The sequence below is a fragment of the Vanacampus margaritifer genome, chromosome 4, assembly GCF_051991255.1.
Source record: "Vanacampus margaritifer isolate UIUO_Vmar chromosome 4, RoL_Vmar_1.0, whole genome shotgun sequence".
Classification (NCBI taxonomy): Eukaryota; Metazoa; Chordata; class Actinopteri; order Syngnathiformes; family Syngnathidae; genus Vanacampus; species Vanacampus margaritifer.
In genome coordinates this window covers 16,012,402-16,036,191 of record NC_135435.1, presented here as the reverse complement: position 1 = coordinate 16,036,191, position 23,790 = coordinate 16,012,402, and the positions used below count along the sequence as shown (strand labels likewise).

The 23,790-nt window shown below is 40.2% G+C and overlaps 1 protein-coding gene across 2 annotated transcripts; it reads left to right on the top strand.

Moving 5' to 3' along the window:
• The first annotated feature begins 819 nt into the window (after positions 1 to 819).
• usp10 (ubiquitin specific peptidase 10) lies at positions 820 to 23,405 on the top strand. Of its 2 annotated transcripts, XM_077563578.1 has the most exons (15): positions 820 to 1,095; positions 6,449 to 6,517; positions 8,297 to 8,342; positions 8,980 to 9,039; positions 11,837 to 13,030; positions 14,648 to 14,739; positions 16,017 to 16,126; positions 16,211 to 16,266; positions 16,340 to 16,443; positions 16,760 to 16,859; positions 16,973 to 17,153; positions 18,005 to 18,170; positions 18,687 to 18,831; positions 19,082 to 19,147; positions 20,653 to 23,405. In XM_077563578.1, exons 1-15 carry the CDS (start codon positions 1,075 to 1,077, stop codon positions 20,838 to 20,840), a joined length of 2,598 nt encoding a protein of 865 aa, XP_077419704.1. In that variant the 5' UTR covers positions 820 to 1,074; the 3' UTR covers positions 20,841 to 23,405. The 2 variants fall into 2 exon arrangements, with proteins under 2 accessions (XP_077419704.1, XP_077419705.1); XM_077563579.1 differs by lacking the exon at positions 8,980 to 9,039 and having other exon boundaries at positions 821 to 1,095.
• The last annotated feature ends 385 nt before the right edge of the window (positions 23,406 to 23,790 follow it).

The window sequence follows — 23,790 nt, the reverse complement described above, 5'->3', positions numbered from 1 at the left end:
CATTAAGCAAAATTGACTCCTAAAATATTGTATTTACTATGCAGCGTGTAATTATCTCTGTTATAGTTTAGTGACTGTAAAGTTCAACTGGGAGTGGCCAAAAGCAGCTTGAAACTCAACTATTAATGTGAAGTTTACTGCCACCTATATCCCAAGTTTTTGTTTGTAAGTCAAAGCAACACTGACTAAATGGCAGCTTGTATCTTGAATGACTTGTAAGTTAAATCACTCGTATCTCGAGGCACCACTGGAAATCAGCTTTGTATGCAATTAAACAGGCCCAGAATTTGTGAGAAATTTAAGACATCACAAGAAACACACTCCAGTTATTTCGCAACTTTTTTCTGTTGTTTGTAGCTGTGTTTTGTTCTGTTTTCTGTTGATTTTGGGTGTAATTGCTATGTCGGCCACTAAATGGCGGCCCACTGTTTTATTTGACATGGTGTAAATTTGAAAGAAGAATAAAAGATTATTGAATGTCAAATCTTTATCAGTCCTGATTTTTATGCCTTCGGAAAGATAAGTAGTAGTGGTAAATGAGATAAAAAAAAAGCCTAGTGGGTATTTAATTAAAAAACAATTAAATTAGTTCTTCATCGCGAATTTCACTTGAGTGGGTGTTCCGGAATGTTAACTTCATGGTGTAATATAACAGTATCCTTAATTTTTGTATAAAAAAATAAATTTAAAAAATCGTGTTTCTAATTACATTGTGTTAGTTGGCTCAATCAGTCAAAACAGATTTAAGGGTTAAGTAGTTGAGCTTTTATTGTGAAAGGCCAAGCCGCCACCGGAACTATGTGCAGTTATTCCTTGAGCTCCCGCTGGCTGGCCAAACCTCCCTTTAGCCGCCTAGCAAGCGAAGAAGACGTTAGATAGAAATGGCGGTGACGGCGAGTCCCACGGCATGAGGTTGCTAAACGGCTTTTACATGGATCGGACACATCTGACTTCTGGGGAAATGACATCGACGTCCAAGTAGGACAACCGTCAAGGCGGCCACCGCTGAGCTACAACGTCTCCCCGGGAGAGTTTTCGCCTTGTCCGACGAGGAGAGTAAATCTCACCGGGAGCATGGCTTCTTACGGCAACCAGGTAGTTAGCCAGCTAATGTTCGTTTTAGACCACACAGCCGCGTAAACGGTTGACAAACACGTTTATTTCCACTTGAGTCGTGTTAAAGCAACAAGTCAGAGGCACGGATGTGTGCATGTATGTTACATTTTGGCTCCTGTTGTCATTGAAGGTGCGAGTGTCGAAAAGTGCTTGCTAATGCCCCCACTAAGCCTCATTGAAACGGCACCAGCAAGCATGGTGAGCTAACAGGCCCCACGCTTCTTTCGTCGAAGGGGGTTGGACGGATTTCTTAACGCCACAGGGAATGACTTTAATTTAATAACTTTTGACCCACTCACTGTGACACTTTGGTCGGCGAGTGTACACGAGTGGCTGCTGTTTATTCCGAAGAGTCAAGTGACACCAAAAAGTGCTGCGTGTTTGTATGGCCCACCTGCTCTGGCTAGCTAGGGGCCTTCCCCGAGTGCATGTTATCTTATCGACCACTGCTTTCTAGAACACAACCACCGTTCACTATTTCGCATAAGGAAGCGTTTTGTATAATGTTTGGTAGTTTATCACATTTAAATAACGCATTCTTTTATGAACGTACTTTCCGTTGACTTTAATGGTAGCCAGCTAGTAGCTTTGCACAGGTGGTGTGGTTGAACGTTTTAGAAAAGTATTTAAAAAAAATACTTGAATTGTGACAGTTGATCTGTTTACATGTGCTAAACATTCTGTTTTATATTTAAGGAAAGGGCCACACGCGATGGGTGTCATCGCTGTGGCAGTTGAGGGGAGGGGCGATTTGGTAAAAGCCGACGCATCGCATCGCTGAACTTTATTCGGGTTACTCGAGGCAACCGTTAACCCGAAACAAGGTCCACTCTCAGTTTACGTTCATACTAACACCGCGTTCCTGATTGCGAGAGAGTTAACGACCATGGGTGGGATGAGTTCACGTACAGGCTGGTTTTCCACTGAGCATCTTTGGCCCCCGAGTGTGGAAGTTGAACTACAAAGTTGTCTAAATGTGAACACACAACTGACATCAAATGACAAAAAACAACACTCAAAAGCTCTGTTGAGAAATTAATTAGCAAATGTGACAAGACTTTCCAAAATGAGTTCTTGTACAACACACCAAGAATTTTGAAAGTCAGATGGCTTCTGGAGAAAATCTTTTGTGTGTTGGTGGAAAACGGTCTTCACGGCAATGTATTTGTGACATCACATTCAACAAAATCTGGTTAAAAGTGCCTTCAAATTAGGGTCAAACAGTGTAACTTTACTTTTATTTTCAACATATGCCCTCAACACTTTTGTTTTGTTTTCTACAGATACTCAGGGAAACCCCTTTCCAGATTGGCTGACAGTTTTCAGCTAAAATTATCCACTAATAAGCTCTTATGGGCCGAAATTTTCATGGGTTCTCCAACTCAACATGTTAAAATAACTGCAAAGTTTCATGCTTGCCTGAAAAATGCAAATAGGGCATTGAGAGCACAAAGCAAGCAGGTATGCTTAATAAAATGAATAATATGAAACTCGTCAAGCAACAAGTACGTTTTTTAAATACAGCTGAAATTTATTTAAAAAGCACTTTAAAACACCCAATACTGCATACGAAGTGCTGTGCATGGAATAAAAAGCCACCACATACAACACAACACAAAATAAATTAATATAAATAGGTACGTACATAAAATAAATAATAATTAATGCCACAAGATGTGGTTAAGTGAATACGTAAATAATATAAGTATCAATAAATTAATAACAAAATACAGCAGACACCATAAAAAACTGAAACAATACAAAAAAAGAGTCATATGGAGTCAAGAGCCAAATAAGAGACGTGTTGTAAAAGTGTTTATAGATAGGTTATAATTCCAGTCCATTCTGAAGGTGTCGGGTGATCAGTTTGCAAAATGTTGACACTAGAATTTCCCTCACAGGGTGGAATTAAAAAGCCGCATGGCATGGGGAGGAAGGGTGGAGCAAGGCTGTGACAGCAGCATGCTACCGAATCTGCATTCTGCCCGGAGACGGTGCGGTGCGATGCAGTGGATGCTGTCGTATGCCCATGATAGACAGAAGATTCTGCATCCATTTTTATGCCACAGATGTCTGGATGCCCAACTCTGTGCCCACAGCAGAGCCTGGCTGAATTTATTCAGTCAAGACGCATCCATTTTCTTAATGCTAGCATATAGCTGTACACATGAAGGCGCGCTCCAATGTTAATTCCTAGTCTTAAATTAATTTAAAAACTAAGCAAATTAAATAGTTCTCTAAAATTTTCTACTTTAGTTGCCCAAAATTTCAACATAATTTTTTAATTTTATTTATATATTTTTTTTATTTTTAAAAACAAAATGTGTAGGAAGTTCCCAGTGTCAGCAAGCATCATCTTTTAAAAGTTCCCTGTATTTCACTAAGTGACAAAAGTATGCAAAATAGCTAATTTAGGGTATGCAAAATTGCAAATTTAGCTTTTTTTTTTTTCAGGGTTTGTAAAAGGTTTCAAAAGATCTTCGCAGACAGTGAAAAATTGTCAATATATTTGAAAGGTCCTTATGACAAGTACTATCTGTGAACATCTTGCAACACAAATCCTGCTGAAAACCCTAAATTCGCTACGTTCACAAGCATTCACCGCTCGGTGAGATACCAGCTTTATCGGCCTTCAAAGTTGTTAAAAGGCTGATGCAGGTATTTGTCAACGTGCCATATATCGGTACCTATAATCGTCCCAGCTGATAATCGGTCTGTCCTTATTATTTACACATTCAGTATGAAATTGAGAACTGGCACCCTTGAAAGAATACGTAGCCATTATTGACAAATGCTGGCTGATCTAAAAGTCTTGTCTAGGAAGTTGTACACCAGCAGACAACGCCACACTCGTGAAAACATGACTGCTCTCCCTTTGGTGCGCCTACTTTGTTGGAAGCTAACTAATTAAATAAGTTAATGAGATTTGGTAATCGGGACCAGTGGAATGTGTGCATTTATAGCTTACTCCCCTTGCATGATTGTTGTGTGCATTATTTAAACACCTGCCAGTGGAATAGCTTGTTCATGAATTCTTGCACCTGCAATTGATAATATCTATTATATTGTGCATATTAACACGGTCGACTGATTATAAAGTACTCCTCGTGATACACTTTTCAGCTATAGCCATGGTGTAAGTCAGGCTGTTAAATTGGTGTCAGTGTTTTAGTAAGTAGTTAGTAGTGTTTTAGTAGTACATTTTTAATTATTTTTGTCCGAGTACATACGACATTGGCACGGCTACATCCCTAATGTTTAATCTTCTCTACAAAGGTGTTTGTTTTGTACTTGCAATATTAGGAGATGCGTGTTAGTATCAGCACTGAATTCTTTTAACTGGTTCTGCCCCCAAATTACGATTTCCTTCCTTCCTCACACCCTCCAGAGTTCATGCTGGGTCACTCTGTTGATAAAGTGACACTAAAATGCCGGCACATTTTTGCTCCCGAGGTTCAAACAATCACATTAGCGCTGGAGCTTCCCCTCCCCATGGCAGGTGTGTGCACATGCTTACAATAGAACTATTTCGAAAGAATGTTGTACTCGATGAATCTTATAATCCACGAGGAGATGACTTGAAATGTTTTGATACCATATGATACCTGCTCATTAATGTGTGATCCTGTAGTGTGCGTTTGTTTGTGTTATCCTCGCTAAAGCGGTAAAATGATGCAGATGGCTAATTTGCTGTAATCCTCGGTGGAAAGCAGCAGCCGAGGCAGCTTAGCGAGGTACGCCTGGCACGCCTACAGAGGAAAGCAAAGCGACATTCGCCCCGTTGTCATTGTATTAGCCGCCCGAAGCCGTCGGATTACGACCGGCTATTTGCCGTTTGCCGGAGTGCAATTTCAGCAATGCAAGCCCTCGTGTGGGGCCTCGTTTGTAAAGAGTTCTATATGCTTGACTTGCACTTTTTCTGTGTGCCTCCGCGTTCATGCTCCGCTGTTTTATCGTGGCGATTGAACTAGTGGCGCGGCTGGTGAAGCTGGTGTCACCGTTGCACTATGACTGCGTGTATTGCATCTCTATGTGATAGTTGCAAGGATATTGAAAATAATTTGTTGTAGTGGACGGAAATTACTTCATGTATTTATTTCAAGTCAAATTGTATAGTAGTACATAAATCCACCTATTCACCCTTCAAAACTGCTTACACTTTGTAGAGTCCTTAATATAAAGCTACCCGCCCATGCCTAAACCAAAGACCAATATTACATTTTGACTATGGATGCACGATAAAATCGGTGGCCAATAATTAATCGTCAAATATTGTGATTGTGGCTCAAGTTGTGCCCAACTCTTCAACCCCTCCCCTCTCCTATGGTAGTGTTGCATATTTTGTGACATGATATGCGTGTGACCTGGTGTTCACACAAGATGCAGCATGGCTACAGACTGCTTGCTTTCCTGTCTAGCTGACCCTCCCTTTCTCCTCCCAAAACCTAACCAGGCAGCATAAAAATCTTCCCATGATAATTTACTGTGCACTTTCTCACAGATCACTTCTTGCAGACCTAACCATTGAAAATTCCACAACACTCTTTTTTTTGTTGCATTTTAAAAACGTGACTGTTTTGTTTTGGCAAACTCAAAATGAGTTACTGGTTGTCTTTGAAGCAAATATATCGTTAAAATTCAGCTTCATGGTGTTTTACACAATGTTTCAATGTATTTGTACATGCTAGACTTATAGTAGGACTCAAAAGTATATTTGTATTAAAGTTCATTTTGCAAACAAATATCGGCTTACTTATCGGTTATTGACATCAGCATTTAGTAAATTATTGGTTTATCAGTATCAGTTGAAAATGGCGTTATCATGCATCCCTAATTTTGACGGTATTTAAATTAGGATAATCTTACTTCAGTCTTCGATTACGGGTTGGTTGCAGTTTCAGACTGAGTTCAAATTCATGGGCACGTCATAAACTGAGCATCCCTTTGCACTGTGCCACTCACTGTTAAGACATTTTTGTTGATGATTAGAGAACAAGATACTACTGTCCCCGTTTTATATACTGCACGTAGTAATTGGCAGACACACAAACCTGGGAACTCCTCCTGTCGTTTTTTTTTTTTTCTTCTTCATGTTCAAGGTTTATGTTTAACACGGCATGACTCAGCAGCACTTGCAGTTGATTTAGCTTTGCTCAGGCCCGCTATAATTACTAGTGCTGCTAATACAATTTACAATTCTTATTGTGAGTAGACTCTGTCCTCAATTGTTCTTCTTTGGCCTCATTTTAAAGCATTTTCTCTTTGAATACAGTAGCTAATATGTCAAATGTTGACTCCCCATCTAGCTCATGTTTTTATTGTGTCTCCGCAGTATATCTTTGGGGAATTCAGCCCTGATGAGATCAATCAGTTCTTCGTGACGCCACGATGTGATGTCGAGGTAAGGAGGGTCAACTGTATTTGTGAAATTGTTAATGTGAGGAGAAAACGGTACTTAGTTGATTTAAGTTTTATGTACACTCACTCACGTTGTAGCAGGTGCACAATACTGCTGTAAATCTCTGTAGGTACGTTGTATTGTTCCTGGCAGCAATGTGTTGGATCGCCTGAAATACATGTGATTACACACTTATATAGGCACTAGGCACATATTTACATTGGAAAAAAGTATCTATACCTGGGGAAAAAAAAGATCTCTTCTCATTTTACTCAAAAATGTACTTGTTCATTTTGTAGTCTGGGCTATTTCATTTGAAAACCGTTATTATTCTACTGCATGATTAAAATAGATTATGCTACCATCTAGTGGCAGTGAATTTAATTGTACTGTATACATTACAGGCAAATAAATGAATAAATACACATTTTTAGTAAGTCATTTTGGCTCCAATGAAATGAAATCAAATAATATTCCTGTGGCAAACTTGATGAGCTCACACTTGGAATAGGGCTGAACGATTAACTGCATTTGCAATTAAATTGCGGTTTGCCAAAACGCGGTTGCGTAATCGCGAAAGGCTTCGATTTAAATGCCCATTGAAATGTAGCGGAAGGAGAGAAAGAGGGAGGGGGAGCAGGAAACGTATCGCTGTAACTAAAGCTTGGAGCCATAAGTGAACATAATTTTGGTGAGGTTTTTTTGTCTCGTGAGACCTTGACGAGTGTCTAACATGTTTAATCAGTTTGATCTTGGTTTTAAAACAACACTTCACCGTTGTGAGTTATGACTTTCCGGCTGCCGTAGTGCCGCACGTTTTATAAACTGAGTGTACACGCAAGTGTGCGGCAGCGGCTAATAAAATTGAGTCGTTCTATATCTTGAGGCTAAATAGGTCTGTATGTGGCCATATGTTGTGTCGTCCGATTTCATGAATGAACATTAGGACGGACAAAATGATTATTGCTCATCGTTACTCACCGCCATTTATGTGCTGCTGCCTCCGCAGGCTCCATTAATGTACATGTATTGTAGCGTTGGTGAACCAATCAGGTCAAGCGGCGAACAAACAACAACTTGCAAATAACTGTCGGCCAGAACACAACAGCTCCGAACGCGTTTAGCTTACCAAAACAAAAGTCTGTGTTGCATTCACGGCCTATCCAGACCATTGTAAACTATACAACCTGCGGCCCACCCACAAGGAGTGCTACAGCAAGCTAGTGGTTTTTAAAATCAAATCGGAAAATGTTACGACATATAAGCAGGTATAATTTTACTTTGCCTACACTTTAGCATGTGTGAGTTTACCGACTACTGATTTTTTTAAATGTGTATATTGAATTTATTTATTGATGAATACAGTGTTTAAAAAGTGCAGTGTTTACATGCCATGTTTCATGCAACATGAAAAGTTGGATATGTTCAAGTGGTAAATTGTAACTGTAATTTGATATAAGCAAAAAAATGGATATAATGGCTTCATTTGCCTTTATCTTAAGATCCGGTAATCTATAATAGATCTGATATTGTTTATTATAAATAACTTTTTGTTGGGTAAAAAATTCATTGAAAAGGGACCTTGAAAAAAAAAATCCCATATGATCTCGCAATTTTGGGGGAAAAATATCACAATTGGATTATTTTCCATAATCGTTGAGCCCTACTTGGGAGTCATTCGTCTAACCATGCATCTCTAGTGTGTTATTTCAGAATATCAGTTGTACTTTCTGTCTTTTCAATATAATGGTGCTAATGTGGACTTTCACCCCCTCTTTACAGCTTCCGCCATTCAACGACAAACCACCGTGTGTCAGTCAATCCTCCGGTATGCACATTTAACTTACTTTTCTCTTTTGTTTGATTATAACTGGTCATCGACAGTGTTCAACATGAATAAGATGAGACAACTGATTTGTTTTAAATAAACCTTGTTTCTTTTCAGTATATTTTTTTTCCCAATGGCATTTTTCCATCAACAGTCCCATATATGCTAATTTAATGTTGTGAAAATTAGTAGACATTGACTAGTGTCCAGTGTAATTTTAATTCTAGAAAAAATAATGTAATTCACAATAAAAAAACAGGTGAGTCTAAACATCAAAATTTGGGATATTGTTCTTGTGTTAATTGCCAAATAAAAGCTTACTTTTCAATTTATGTTGAGTCTCTTAAAATACTTTTATCACACACACTATATCAAAGCTGGCTTTGAAATTTCAATGCTATTTATATCCAAGGCTGAGATGGTGTCACAAGACTGGGAATGGTGGAGCGTTACATTTTTACTGTGCATCTGTACAAAATGTATTTTCAGTTAAAGATATCAATAGATTTACATCTTTTATTTTAAGAAGATGTGAAAAGAATCCTAAATGAAAGCCACCATATAACAGCCACATTAAAAAAAAAATACTTATTTGCACATGACTGTTGTTTTAACTTGATTTGTATTGACTATTTAGGAGGTTACTGCACTCCTGCTGTACCATATATAATGGAGTCAATGGGACTGCAGGGTTGCGGTGAGTGGAGCAGCCGGACACACCGTGGCTTAACTCGCTGCTGTGCGTTTTGCTGTCAAACTTAAAACAAAAACCTAAAAGAAAAAATATCCAGCCTTCATAACTGGTGGCTTCCTAAACCTTGTGCCTGTATTCTTGCTCTTGCCTGTTGGTCAAATCTGTAGGGCTTTGCATGCTCAAGATCCTGTTCTGTATCTTATCTTCTCTTGCATAATATGCATTTCACCTCTGCAAGGCCCCAAGGTGATTTTTGGGAAGAATTGAATTTAACAAATTGACTTGCTCTCTGAGCATGTTTTCTTTTTCTTTTGGTGTGTTCATAACACCTGTCGTCGAGGTTCAACTGCATTGTACAATTACAGCGTGTGATTTCAGTCTTACTAACAGAGAAGGCCTTCTCTTATCTGAGCAGGCAACTGCAGTCTTCACGCCCTGTTGACCATTTGAGGACACTGCTTTGTGTACTTTGCGTTACCAGTTTGCTTAGTCATTACAATGAAGCAGTTTTCCTAATTTGCACGCACTAATATTTCCTTTGTTCGTTCACTTTTTTAAATATTTTGCACCGTATATTTACACAGCAGCTATGCACTACATTCTAACTACAGAAATGTACATCGATTTTTATTGTGGATTATTTTAGTTTGTGACTTTAAAAAAACATGAAACAAATCTAAGGTAGGTTTTAATTAAGTGCTGTATATTCAAAATTCATGCTATCATTAGCCGGGTTTACATGGAGCCATGTATTCTGATTAGGATCAATCTGAATGACTAAACAGATTTAAAATGCTCCATATAAACACAATCAATCGGATTGAAAATGCTGAATCCAAAGGGAGTTGCAACGAGCATCATGTAAATAGTTCAATCAGAATAGCCAGGCTGCATTCGGTCTGTGCATGCTGTCTTGGGTGTTGTTTACACAATTTAAAATGGCGGCATCTTATTAAAAGCTCGCCTGTTACTAGACTAGTTTTAAAACACTGGGAACTTTCATTTTTATCAAGATGTTGCTTTGTTGCACTTCTGCGCTAAATCCGTCTTGATAAATCAAGTGATATTTACATAGAATGTAACATGGCTGATCTGATTATTGTAGTGGAGCATTTAGAATGGTAGACCGGAATGCATCACGTCACACTTAAACAGGTGACCACATATCTTTATTTGGAATGACAAAAAAGTCTCCATGCAAACCCGGCTACTTTTGTGCTGTCATAGTTTCTATTAGAAATATTCAGTCTCTAAAAATATTTTTTTTTGTTCACATTTCTGAAATACTTAAAGGGATACTTAACTTGAAAATGACACTGAGCCATTTTCAGGAGTAAAAAGTTAGCATTTTGCCCAGAATGAATTTGATAGTTACATTATTTTTTGTATACAATTATTACATTTAAAAACTAATTTTTCCACTTGCTGTCGACTGCAGATTACATCACCTGTGCTGTGGAAATGTTATGACCAATCATGGCTCACCTGTTTTCTGGGTTTGGTCAGCAAACTGAGCTATGAATGGTCGTTACCTACTTCCTCTGCACAGGTGATGTAATCTGCAGTCGACAGCAAGTGAAAAATTAGTTTTTAAAGGTATTCTACATGAAAAATAAAAAAGTTATCAAATTAATTTTAGACAAAATATTACCTTTTTACTGTTGGAAATGGCTCAATGAGTCAAGTATCCTTTTAAGCTTCCCAGGCAGTGCTTTTGGTTTGTTTGTTTTTACATATTTTTTTCTGGTCAGAAACATTTACAGGTGTATCTCAATAAATTAGAATACAAGTGTTGCAGATGGATGGTCATAATTTGTCACTAAAGTAGTTTAGTGTTTTAACATTTTAAGTAGTTGATATTTGAAGTTTTAACAGCGAGACAGAATATTACTTAATGCTCTTTTTCCTCTGTGAAAAACAAATGTACCTTCTGCATGTCAGTTTTGAAACTCTTACTCGTTTCTGCTCAATGAGTCAAGTATCCCTTTAAGCTTCCCAGGCAGTGCTTTTGGTTTGTTTGTTTAAAAAAAAAAAATTCTGGTCAGAAACATTTACAGGTGTATCTCAATAAATTAGAATACAAGTGGTGCAGATGGATGGTCATAATTTGTCACTAAATTAGTTTAGTGTTTTAACATTTTAAGTAGTTGATATTTGAAGTTTTAACAGCGAGACAGAATAATACTTAATGCTCTTTTTCCTCTGGGAAAAACAAATGTACCTTCTGCATGTCAGTTTTGAAACTCTTACTCGTTTCTCTTTGTAATATACATCCCCCTGGTGGCCAAGGCCTGCACAACATAATAAAAGCAATCCATCTTAGTACAAATTTTTATTGTTAGCCTAATAGGATAATTGCAATTTTTAAAAACATTTTTGGAAAACTAGAAAAAAAACACCAAATTTAAGTCAATTTTTGAGTCAAGTTGCCTCAGTACAAACTCAGATGATTACCACAAATTGGATGATTCAGAATCTACACAGATTTGCAGAGTAAAAACTTTTGGCAAGCACATTGCCATACAGTAAGTTTAAAATTACTTATCAACATAATAAATGAAATACAAAAACTATAACCTTTTTTCATTCACTAAATTAATTTCCTGAATGTAATGACAGTAACGAATGAAATTAACTTCAATTTATTGAGATGCACCTGTGCCAGGTTTCATAATTGTTTTTTTTTTAATGTACTTCTTTGAGCTGTATATGCTGTATTTGACGCTTCAAATTACTTAACTTAATTTATCTTTATGAATGTGTCTAATTAATGTGTATGTCTGTATAATGTTATCTGCAGGAGATGACTTTCAGCGCATTAAGTTTGGTGTTGATGAGGTCATGGACTCCAAGCCCGTCGTCTGCGTGAACGACTCTTTGTACAAGGTGTCGAGCACCCTGAACCCGCAGGCTCCCGAGTTCATCCTGGGCTGCCAGTCGGCCCAGAAGACCCAACAGACGACTCAGGCGGGTGCCGCCCCAGACGGAAGTCACTTCAACTCTGAGGACGGGCCTGACTCTGAGGCCTCGGCCCTGGATAATCATCAGGCGTGCCAGGACGTGGACGGGCTGCCTGGTGGCCTGGGACAGCGAGAGAGGAAGAAAAAGAAAAAGCGACCCCCGGGGTACTACAACTACCTGGACCCATCAGTGGGCTGCAACAACAACAACAACAGCAGCAGCAGCAGCAGTAGTACTGTAGATGGGACGCCTGTGACAGCACTCGTGAATGGACACGCACTCGGCGTCTCGCAGCACAGTGCCGAGGATGCGGACTGTAAAACTTTATCGGGGACCGGCCTTTCTTCTCCGAGCGCCGTCTCCACGGCGACAGCTGCTCCGACAGCCACATCCACTGCCAATCAGAGGACTTGTGATAGCCCTGATGACTTGTCGTCGGACTTGGGGGCTGCCTCTTTATCAGATGGCAACAATGCAATTTCTCCCTCTTCGTCCTCATGTCAAAGCAGAAGCATGACTGAGGGACCAAGGACTGCCGATGAGCAGCCAGATCATTTGGCTCCACAGAGCCCCGAACTTTCAGATAGTCCACAGAGCCCACGGTCCAAGTCACCTCTTCCTGCTTCTGCTGTTACGACTACTGAATCGGAGGGAGGGGAGGTGGCAGAGAGTAACGGGCTGGCAGAGTCCGCCACTCCTGTTGGTGCAGATGGACACAAGGAAGACAGTGAGAGTGACAATTTGACCCAGCAGGTCTCGCCGCACTGTGCTGCCCAAACGGCGGCGGTGGAGTTGTCGCATTCGCCTGCAGTCCCGGCCCCTCCTACTACCAACCCCCCCAAATCTTGGGCTAGCCTTTTCCACAACTCTAAGCCACTTCCTGGTAGCCCTCCGGCCTTTGTGGAGATTAAGAATGCCGTAGAAGTTGCTGCGCCTCCCCTCCTTACACCAGAGACACCTGAGGAGAAACCTATTGAGGTCAAAGAAGGCCCTGTCCATGTATCTGAGGATCCTATGGCTCCTAAGCTTGCAGGTATTCTGTGAAGATGCTTCAATGTTGCTGCTGTACAAAAACGCACCCTGTATGTAAAATAGGAAAAACTATGTGACATTTCAGCACATTAGTAGGACAACCTTGGCCAACCAATAGGACTATAACATGTTTCACTATTGAGACACAACTGTGCACCAGATGACATTTGTTTGCTACTAGTACTACTCGAGAAACCCTAGATGTAATATTTTGCAATCTCACTAGTAGTCCTAGTAGCACTACTGGTGATGCTTTGGTTAACAAGTACGGCAGTATTTTATGCAGTTAAGAATTTTAGCAGCACATTTGAGCACACGACAGACAACTGCTGACAACATGTTACTAATACTAGTGAGGCTAAACAGAAGAAGTTGACATCAGTGTGCTACAACTTCTACTACTGGTGGTGCTGGAAGGTATGCCAAATTTGTCCTACTAGTGTGCAGCAAAAAAATATCTGCTAGTAGCATATGGAAAGCTGCTTGAGCACGTTTTTGATAGCCTTCCCTTGATATCCATCGGTTGGACTAGTACGCCAAAGGTGGGAAAATGTTACTAGTAAGACACAGTTGTTCTATTAGTGTTCCCTTGTCGTTCTGCTAGTGCGCTGAATTGTTCTGTTTGTGAGGATAAAGAGTGTACTCGCACCTGGACCTTGAGTTAGAGAAAAAGGGTAGTGAATAAATGCAGTAGTAGCTGCCTGCTCAACTTGTATTCTCACATTGAGACAGGCAATATCTTTTTGACCACACGATGGCAGTGTTTGTCCAGGTTTATGAGCTGCCAATGAGAGAGAGAAGAGGGGAAAGGGGAAGGTTTTTTTTCACAACTGTTAGCAGGTGTGTATGCTGAAGTGGGTGTATATAATATATACAATAAGGACATAGAGAAAGAAAAGGAGCACTTTTGAGTTCTTTTGTATGCACTTGATGTGCACGTTTCATCATTGTGGGTCATAGTGTTTTGTTTTGTTTTTTGGTCCAGTGTGTAAAATGACTGATTTCGCTGCATGTTTAAGACTGGACAAGACAATGCTTGGGAAAACATGGAAATGTGTACCCGGGCTTGTTTTTGTTTTTAAGTTCCTCTCTGGAGCGTTTTCAGTGTTGGAAAGGCTCGCATTCGGCTTTAATTTGACTCTGATACCCAAGAACATATTTGTAACCATTACCACAAAGCAGAACTTTAGTCTGTATGTGATTTCAATTTTACACAATTACTGTATTGCAAACCAGATGGTTTGTTTTTGTGACTGGTATGAAAGTGTTGTCCCATTATGATGCTTGTGGTTTTCTAAGTGAAGGGAGTCTTTGGTTTATGAATTAGTTTTGTTTTAGAACGAAACAAAAAGTTGAGGTTGTCCAAATACCCCTCCTCTCCCCAAATTATTTCGCCCTGTCCACGTTACCATGGGAGCTGTGTTTTAATGGCAGTCTCCCTTCCTAGGCGTGGTACAGCATAATCTTGCTGCCGGTCATACGTCTCTTATGTTGCTGTCACAAGAGGCATGGCTGGAAGAAGGAACATGTTACAATATGAGAACATCTGATTGCATGTTGCTGATGAAGCGTAAACAAAGCCTACCTATTTAAGCTTGTTGTCTGTTTGAATCCCCAGAACTTATTGAGAATGTGAAGTTGATACATAAACCAGTGTCTTTGCAGCCGAGAGGACTCGTCAACAAAGGAAACTGGTGCTACATCAACGCTGTATCCTTTCAACATCTGCCTTCATAAATGTATAATAACACTATTTACCCTGGACAATTAAACCGGTTACCCTGGACAATTAAACAGGTTGTTGTGTGTTTGGTTTCATACAACATTTACAGTTTGTGTGAACTAAACATACAATAACAGTTTGTGATTCAATGATTACCAACTCCTTTCCTACAGCAAATTAGTGTGATCATCATGTTTGCGGCGGGAAATCATGTTCACTTGATTTCTAGAGCACTTTCAAAAAGAAGAAACCACAGCTGAAACAAAGTGCTCTGCATAATAAAGATTGCTAATAAAACATATCACTGACAGGCAGAAACATCCTGTGTCCAAATTTGACAAATCACACTATTGGTCAGTTACCAACGTTAATGATTCAAATGTGTATGTGTGTGTTTTTATTTTTTTATTTTTATTTTTTTAGATTTTCCTGAAAGGTGTTGGTTTTAGATGGATATGTCCCAATCACATATTTTTGCACCCGAGTCAGGTCACTTGATTTTGAGTACCTGCTGATACAGAGTCCTGATCGATATCTCTGCAATGAAGAAAAATAAGACCAAATCCAAATTGGCTCAATTATCTCATTTATTTTCCAATAAAGATATCTCAATATGATGCATTTTTTTTTACATGGCTGTAAATAGGCAGTGGTTCAAATCAAGTAAAGAACTCAACTGTTCTTGACTTTTGAAATTAAGAAAGACAATATTTTTCACATACTGATCATCTGAAAATCACGTGATCGGCCCTGATTTCTGATCATGTTGATCAGATCAGGACAACTAGTGAGATGTAAAAAATGTAACCAATCCTAGCAATAAAACACAATAAATAAAGTAATAACAATAGTATTAAATAAAATAAATGCTAAAAATAACATTTCTAATTAAAATATGCTTCTTTACAAACTAACTCCTGTGGCACGTTTGTGTCTTAGAAGAAACCATAAGTCCTTATATTGACTGCCTGTTATTATTCCACCACGTGGCAAAAGGGACACAATTCACATGTGTATCCACCTGTTGCCTTTCATACAACAGAACTTGTGACATAAACCCACATAGTTAACTTTATGACTAAATTGAGATGGATTTTGTCAGTATTTCAGTATATTTATTATGACTGCTTTGGTCTGGTGGTGTGCTGTGAGATTTTTCAAATAAAATCTGTCCTTGGCTCCAACGTTGGGAAACACTGATCTCATGAATCATCAACCATCTTCTCACATTGCCAGTTTTTCTTTCCTGACTCAAAGCCCTCAGACTCTGCAGGCCCTGATCGCGTGTCCCCCCATGTATCACCTGATGAAGTCCGTTCCTTTACACAGTGAAGCACAGAGATCGTGCACCTCCACGCCCATGATAGACAACTTGTGAGTAACGTCATCATCCTGCCATGGCGTTGACTAAATGCGCTTTGCTAACCTTTTGTGGCCTTTTGTGTCTTTATTATCAAGTGTGAGGCTGGTGAATGAGTTCACAAACATGCCGGTGCCTGCTAAACCCAAACCCGGTAAGATGGTTTTTCTGAAGATGGGTTGACATTTCTTTTTTTTGTCAACACTGACCCAAAGCGTTGTCCTCAGCTGTTGGTGATAAGGCGGTGAAAGACATTCGGCCGGGCGTTCCCTTTGAGCCAACGTACATTTACAGACTCCTCACACTCATCAAGTCCAGTCTCTCGGAAAAGGTAGGCAGCCTCAAGATCTCTGACTTTGTTGTATCAAGGTGTTGCATATTTGCTTCTTTTTTTCATGATCTCTGGAACACTCAGTGCTAGAAGACAGTGTTCTTAGTTTTCCAAAATATTTTAATTACAATTTGACAAGGTGTAGAAATATAAGCATTAAATATGCTGAATCCAGCAGTTCCTCAAAACGTATTTTCTTGCGAATTGTACGAAAACACAACAAATTTAATGTGTGCTTGTATCCACACACCTTGACGCGAAGAGTGTTCTATGACGATAGGCATTCTTGTTTTAATTGGTGCTGACATGCTTCCAGGGTCGACAGGAAGATGCAGAGGAGTATCTCGGCTTCATTCTTAACGGGCTGCACGAGGAGATGCTGGCTTTGAAAAAACTAATCTCGCCTCAGGAAGAGAGTAAGCACCTTTGACAGACTGTTCAATTGATAAGAGACAATGATGTGGCAGTTTTCAGTAAATGAACAGTCACATGATCATCTTGTGTTTTTCTCATTTGTTTTTTTGAGCAGAAGTCCCCACAACCAACGGCCCAGACTCGCTGCCAGTTGTGGAGGAAGACGACGCCGACAAGGACGAAGAAGGGAGCGAGGACGAGTGGGAGCAAGTTGGCCCCCGCAACAAGACTTCCATCACCCGCCAAGCTGACTTTGTTCGCACGCCCATCACTGACATATTTGGAGGACACATTAGGTACGCGGACCAAACCAGATCTAAAATAGTGGCGCGGCTTCTGTGAATGTCTCATGAGAGAGAAGGCCCCCCGCTTGAAAGGCAAGACCCAAGAGTGGGCGAAGCTGCTCTTAATAACATGTTGTATGAGCTTCTGGTCTGGCACAGCCCACATTATTTTCTCAACATTGTTTTGAAGCCGAAAAATAGAACACGGGGGCGTGGCGGTGTATATTTGTCTGCTCTTTTGCTCTCTATGGTTATTTTGGGCACTTGTAAATGTAAGTGTAATTTAGGGAATAATTAGTTGCCCCATGACAATTTGATTGTCATGTGATCTTTCATTCAGTATGTAGCTGTTAATGCAGGGGGTTCCAAAAAATGTCCTTTCTAGGCATTTCTCACATTACTCATTCAATTTTGTTAAGGTGTTTTTACAAGTCAAATGCGTTAAATTAAAGTTCAGTAAGTTAATAAGAATTTCATGGCATAAAAGAAAGTTCACAAATGTTTAAACTGGTTTCTGTCATTTTCCATACAAGACTTATAAAGCAGACCAGTGGATTGGACAACACTGAGCAACATTTAATTTGGAATTGCACACATTTTGTCGTCCAATATCTTTCATTTTAGACTGTTGCTGGTTTTGTGCTGTGGGCCGATTAGATTCTGACTATGATAACCATGGGCAAAAATATTGCCGATATCACTGTAATAATATTACAGCTCTATAATGGCCTTTGAAATATTTGTATAAATAAAAGCAGCATCTTATTTTATCTGGAGACAAAATGGAGAATATTTGCTATAAAATGTAATTGTCACTCCATGACGGAATTGTTATCTGACCTATTGTTCTGCTTGTGCATCAGGTCGGTGGTTTATCAGCAGAACTCCAAGGAGTCGGCCACATTGCAGCCTTTCTTTACGCTGCAGCTCGATATCCAGTCTGAGAAGGTCCGCACGGTCCAGGAGGCCTTGGAAACACTCGTTGCCCGAGAGTCGGTCCAGGGCTACACTTCCAAAAGCAAGCAGGAGGTATGAAAGAAGTACCACACGTGGATGCTACGTTGCTGTTAGACAACACTAGTACCACTGCTGGTACTATTCTTGGCTTGCACACAGTTTTAGTTGGCTCATTTGTCAGTAAGACAAAAATGCAACATCGTTTCGTTTTTTGTTAAATTTTCACAGGAGTGACTGAGATTTGTTGTCCTCTAATTGTTCTTCAAGATATGCTGGGTTTTTTAGAGGGGGCTGCTTAAGGTTATCTTTTTGGGTTGACTTCAACCTGCTGCTGCAGACACACAATGTTGTGTGTTAATGCCTCCAAAACACCAAAATGATTTACAAGTCATCACTTGGCGAGATCGAAATGTTCTCTTCTGTTCTCTCGTGTTGCCGTCTCTCTTATTTGCAAGACTTTTTATTGCATTTTATCTCAAGTTCCACGCTTGTAAATCAGCGTCACCCAAACTGTTTTCATGGTCTGGGACAAATCTCGTTACCCTCACAATTAGTCATGATTGCGCACACTTTTATCCCTTGTGTCAGATTGAGGTTAGTCGGAGGGTGACTTTGGAGGAGCTGCCCCCCGTCCTGGTGCTTCATCTCAAGAGATTTGTCTTTGAGAAGACTGGAGGCTGTCAGAAACTCAACAAGATCATCGAGTACCCCGTTGATCTGGAAATAAGCAAAGGTATGTTTTAAGAGACTACGGTCCTCCTTATAAAACCCTTTATTGTAAGCTTTATTTGCCAGACACCTCAATAAATCCAAGCTTTTATATTTGTGTACACCTCTTGAATGACTTGGTAGTCTCTACGTTTTGTTTACACGCCTATTTTCAAGCACTGACATCCACTTTATTGGCTGCTAATAACGACAGCAGTAGAACATGATGCAACTCAACAAAGTTTGTACTTAGCCTTTCTTGTGAAATCCTGCAGACCTCCTGTCTTCTGGAGTGAGGAGCAAAGTTGTGAAAGGCCAAAGAACGTACAGGCTCTTTGCAGGTGAGTTCAGCGACTCTCTGTATTCATTTTGTAACAGGTCGCAGTTTTATTTGACTCGCGTTCAGATGTTTTATTCGGAGCACTACTTTTTAACACTGGCCAGAAACAATCTCTTTCTTCCATTTCAATGACTGATCCCCCCCCCCCCCATAGATTCTAAAAGACTGATAACAGTTGGTTTCAGATGATATTTTTATTGGCGCCTGAAATTTGACATGCCATTGGCAACCACCAATCCTTTACAAAATGATCACAGCTTAATGGATTTTTGAAATGTGAGAACCCATACATGACAAAGATATTTCTACTGCAGTATTAAGACTGACCCGTGAGAGGTAGTGTGGTGCCACATGGTATCAGAGCTGCCATTAAATAAAAAAGATGATAAGATGCCAGACTACTTGTTAGCTTACCGGCTAACTATGTTGTGGTTGCAAACACTTGTCATAACTTCTAGTGAATGACTTATGTTATATAAACACTCAACATAAACAGTTGCTCTGTTTTTTGCCACGCAAGCTCGCTTATTGGCGATTGTTTCATTTTACGTCACAATCATGGAGTCAGTGTCTCGGCTGCACTCACAATTGACTGCACACAAGGAAAAAAACTTCAAAACACCCCACACTACAGGATAATCGATATAGCTACCGTCAAGTTATTGGTTTGTTTGTACCGACTTTATGGGAAGCCTCTGAGAATTTATTCGATATCATCTTAAATGTCTGTGTACTAGTACGCTCTTTGTCCTCTAGTTTGTCAATTCAACTTACTGCAAGGATGACTAAAGTCGCACTAAGAGTGTATTGTCCTATTTGAATGTAAAGCTGTCATACAACATTGACATACTAGTAGGACAACTACACGCTACTAGTAAGACAAACCTGTGCACTAGTTGACTACTAAATAAATGCCAGATTATTATTTTTTTGGACTGTCACGAGCCACTAGTATTACAGAGCACAGTTGTCAACTAGTGGAGTTTTCCTCACTAATGACATGGAGTTGCACTACTAGTGAAGCCAAAGAGCATATCGGTAAATTGCCCTAAAGCTTTAATTTAAATCATGTATACAATATCCTTGAGAATAATTGTAGTATGACTCTGGTGCACTAGGAGAACAGCTGTCTTAAAAGGGGTTTTCCTCTACTGCCTTCCGCCACTGTACAAAATTTTTCCAACTGTGGACATTACTAATGGGCATTTTGGTGTGACTGTTAGGGTCTATTATTTGGGCCTAGTACCTTAGTGTTAATCATGCAGTACAGTTTACTTGTAAGGTTTAATTGAATGTTAGTAGGCCAAAAGTGTTCAAAGTGGGGACAAAATTTCTCTTAAGACACAACCTTTATACCAATGTGCTTAATTGTCTTACTGGTGAGGACCAAGTACTTAATATTTATTAAATGCTCAAACGGCTTTCCACATACATTACTGTTTATCATCTTGCTCAAATTCAGAAAGGAGTGCTTTAAAAAGTCATGTTTGTCTTTGTCCCCGGCAGTGGTCTATCACCACGGGAACAGCGCAACAGGCGGTCACTACACCACGGATGTCTTCCACATCGGTCTTAACGGCTGGCTGCGCATCGACGACCAGGCAGTGAAGGTGATCAACCAATACCTGGTGGTCAAGCAGATTGCAGAGCGCACAGCTTACCTGCTGTACTACCGCCGCGTTGACCTCTTGTAGGCGCGCATGCACATACATACACGCACACACGCACATCGCCAGCGGAGCAGGCGACAAGCAAACATGCACACACACACACACACGCGCGCAAACAAACACACACACACACACATGCCTAACACAGCTCCCCTCATCTTACACGTGACACACACAAACACACATGTGGAACATATGATGAACAGGAACACTGCCCGACTTTGTTCTGTTGCAAGATTTTCCTCCTCTTCCCTCGTGTCCCTGCTTCCTCGAGAGCCAGCTTTTCCAGCACCTCTTCCCAAGAGGAGACACAAGTTGCATTCACCAAGAATTCCTTGCAACGGCTCGCTCTTCTCTGTGCACCACTGCTGTCGTTTTCTGTTCTTCTCAACGAAAAAAAAGGAAAAAAATGTAAAAGAATAGCCGGTTCAGATGGAGAACTTGCGAACTGGACTGCTGTGGTATCTTCTCTCCACTGAGCGGAACCACCCGGAATTATCAGTGTTGGCGTTTTTCATTAGGAGAGCCACAGTGAAAAGGCCCGTTTTTGAATGAGCGCATTGACCAGGCCTAGCACCAGCATCATCATCATCATGATCATCAATCATCGTCATCCTCCCAAGCCTGCTCGTCTCCTCTTCCTTACAGGTACAAGTTATGCTCTCGCACACATTTGAGGGCTGGGCTCCACGGAATCTGAAGTGAACACTCTCTGGGTCTTTATGTCTACAAAGAGTATCTAAACAAAGTCTTTATTGCGCTTTAGAATTTAAGATGAGCTTTCTGTGCACAAAGTATGAACTGATGATTATAATGTGGCAGGCATATTTGCAACTATTTAGACTAAAATGTCAAAATAAAAAACATGCAGTCCTGAAGGACTTAGCTTGTTTTTAGATTGTTTGCACTGGAGATGGTAACTAATCAAAAAATAGATTCCACTGCAAGAGCTGCCCTCGTTTACTTTGTACATTTCCTTTTGGATCCATTCGTCGTCGTCATTTGTATTGCCCCCGGTATCCAGGTGGCTCGTCGGTGTGTCCGAGCCAAAGCACCCATCCAACCCTTCCCCCAGTAACTCACCTGTGGGGTACAGGGGTGTCAGCCTTAGGTTCAATCTGTGATCTTTTCCCCACCCGGATCGGGTGGGCATGTTGAAGTCGCACGTCCCCGCTGTGTTTGCGGTGCGAAAAAAAGTAGGCCACACCAGTGCTCGGACATGTGCACAATTGCGTACACATTCACAAATGGAGATAGTGTTTGCTTTTGTTGGAGATCAGATTTTCTTTCTTTCTTTTTTTTTTGCATAATGCATTGACAGTGACAATTTTTGTTTGTTCGGCCTACTAAAATGTTAGTTCTTGTTTCGGTCACTTATAGGATGCCCCCGTGTTCATGCTCCCCTCTGACTTGCGCTTGCATTTGAATTGGATGATTTCAAAGGAAAAGACACGGGCTAAAGCACAACGATGAATAAAGATGTAGTTCTTTGCTCCATACTTAATTCATTTTCTCTCACGTGCACAACCACTTTCGCTAACATCGCATCTTATACCAAGTACGCAACGAGTTTTATTCAAGTCATTAAAGTCTCTGTAAAGTGGAAAGCATTTTGATGAGTGCTGTCAATAGCTTTGAATTTGAATGATTAAAAACAAGCAAAACAGTAAGTGTATATAATGAAACTTCAAATTCTTAAGAAAAGAAAAAAATCAAACAGTTGTCTCTGCTCACAAATGCTGCAAAATCTATAAAACTACACCCTGCTGAAAAATTAATGCTACATAGTCTAGCATCTTATTTTACGATTACACATCCCTACACGTTTCTCCACAAAAAATCTGAACTGAAAGCCTACAGTGGGTGGAATATATCCCACCAGGTTGTTATGGGGCTTTGCACCTGGCACTAATAGGCGCTAGTCACCAGCTATCTTGTGAGCCAACAGCTGGTTAGTGATAATAAACTCATATTTGGACCATAATCAGTGATTCCAACTGGTGAGCAGACGTTTGTCATGCAGCTGCCCCCAAATTATTGGCCAAACTGAAATAGTTGAAAAACATCAACAGTATTATATCTCCACACTTTGGTTCTTCTTAGTTCAAATCTCTGAATTCACTTAACAGGGTCTTTAAGGTATTTCCTGAATTCAACACTTGTTTTAAGACAAATTTAGAGGATCTTGTGGGTTTTAAAGTTTAAAACCTTTGCCAACGAAACCAAAGGACACCATATTGGACCCCTGCTTATTTTTAAGAAACGTTTTTGGCTGTCTTCAACTCCTGTGCTCAAATTGTACTGCAAGCTTTGTAGTGCTTCTTTCCAAACTGTGACACCGATCTTCATTTGCATATTTATTCCCCAAAGAATCCGAAGAATGTCAGGACATTTGGACATTGATACGGACATCGTGAGCTTTCCAATTGCTTCATGTGTGTCGTTGGTCTGAGCTCCTAACACTATTGTTTGTCTGCTGGGGTTATACAATATCTTTTGTCTTTTGAATTTCAGGCCTCCGCCATTCTATTTTGTTTGTTGTTCGAATAAAGGATTGTGCAAAAAGCAGTTTGCTAATAATAACATGGAGACAGAGGCGTCTTTGTCATCTTTCGAATTCCTCGCAACAAACAATGGCGAGTTTCAGCTTTAGGGCGCACACTGTCAATATGTGGTGTTTGTAGCAGGTTGGAGACTGTGGTGGGACTGGCGCAGCTCGCCTCTGCATAATGGAAAGCAGACCCGTCATTGAAAAATCTGCTAGGTCTGCTTGTTTTCAACCCCTCCTTCCTCACCATGACTAGGCCCTTCTTGAAAACTTTTGTGGAATAGAAAACTTGCCTTGACTACTCTATGGGTATTCTGCACTAGATGACATCTAGCCTGGCAAGCCATGCATACCCACTTTCTTTTTGAAGACAGGCGTCCATAAACACAGGCACCGGGCCAATCAAATTTGTCTTATTTGTGTGAC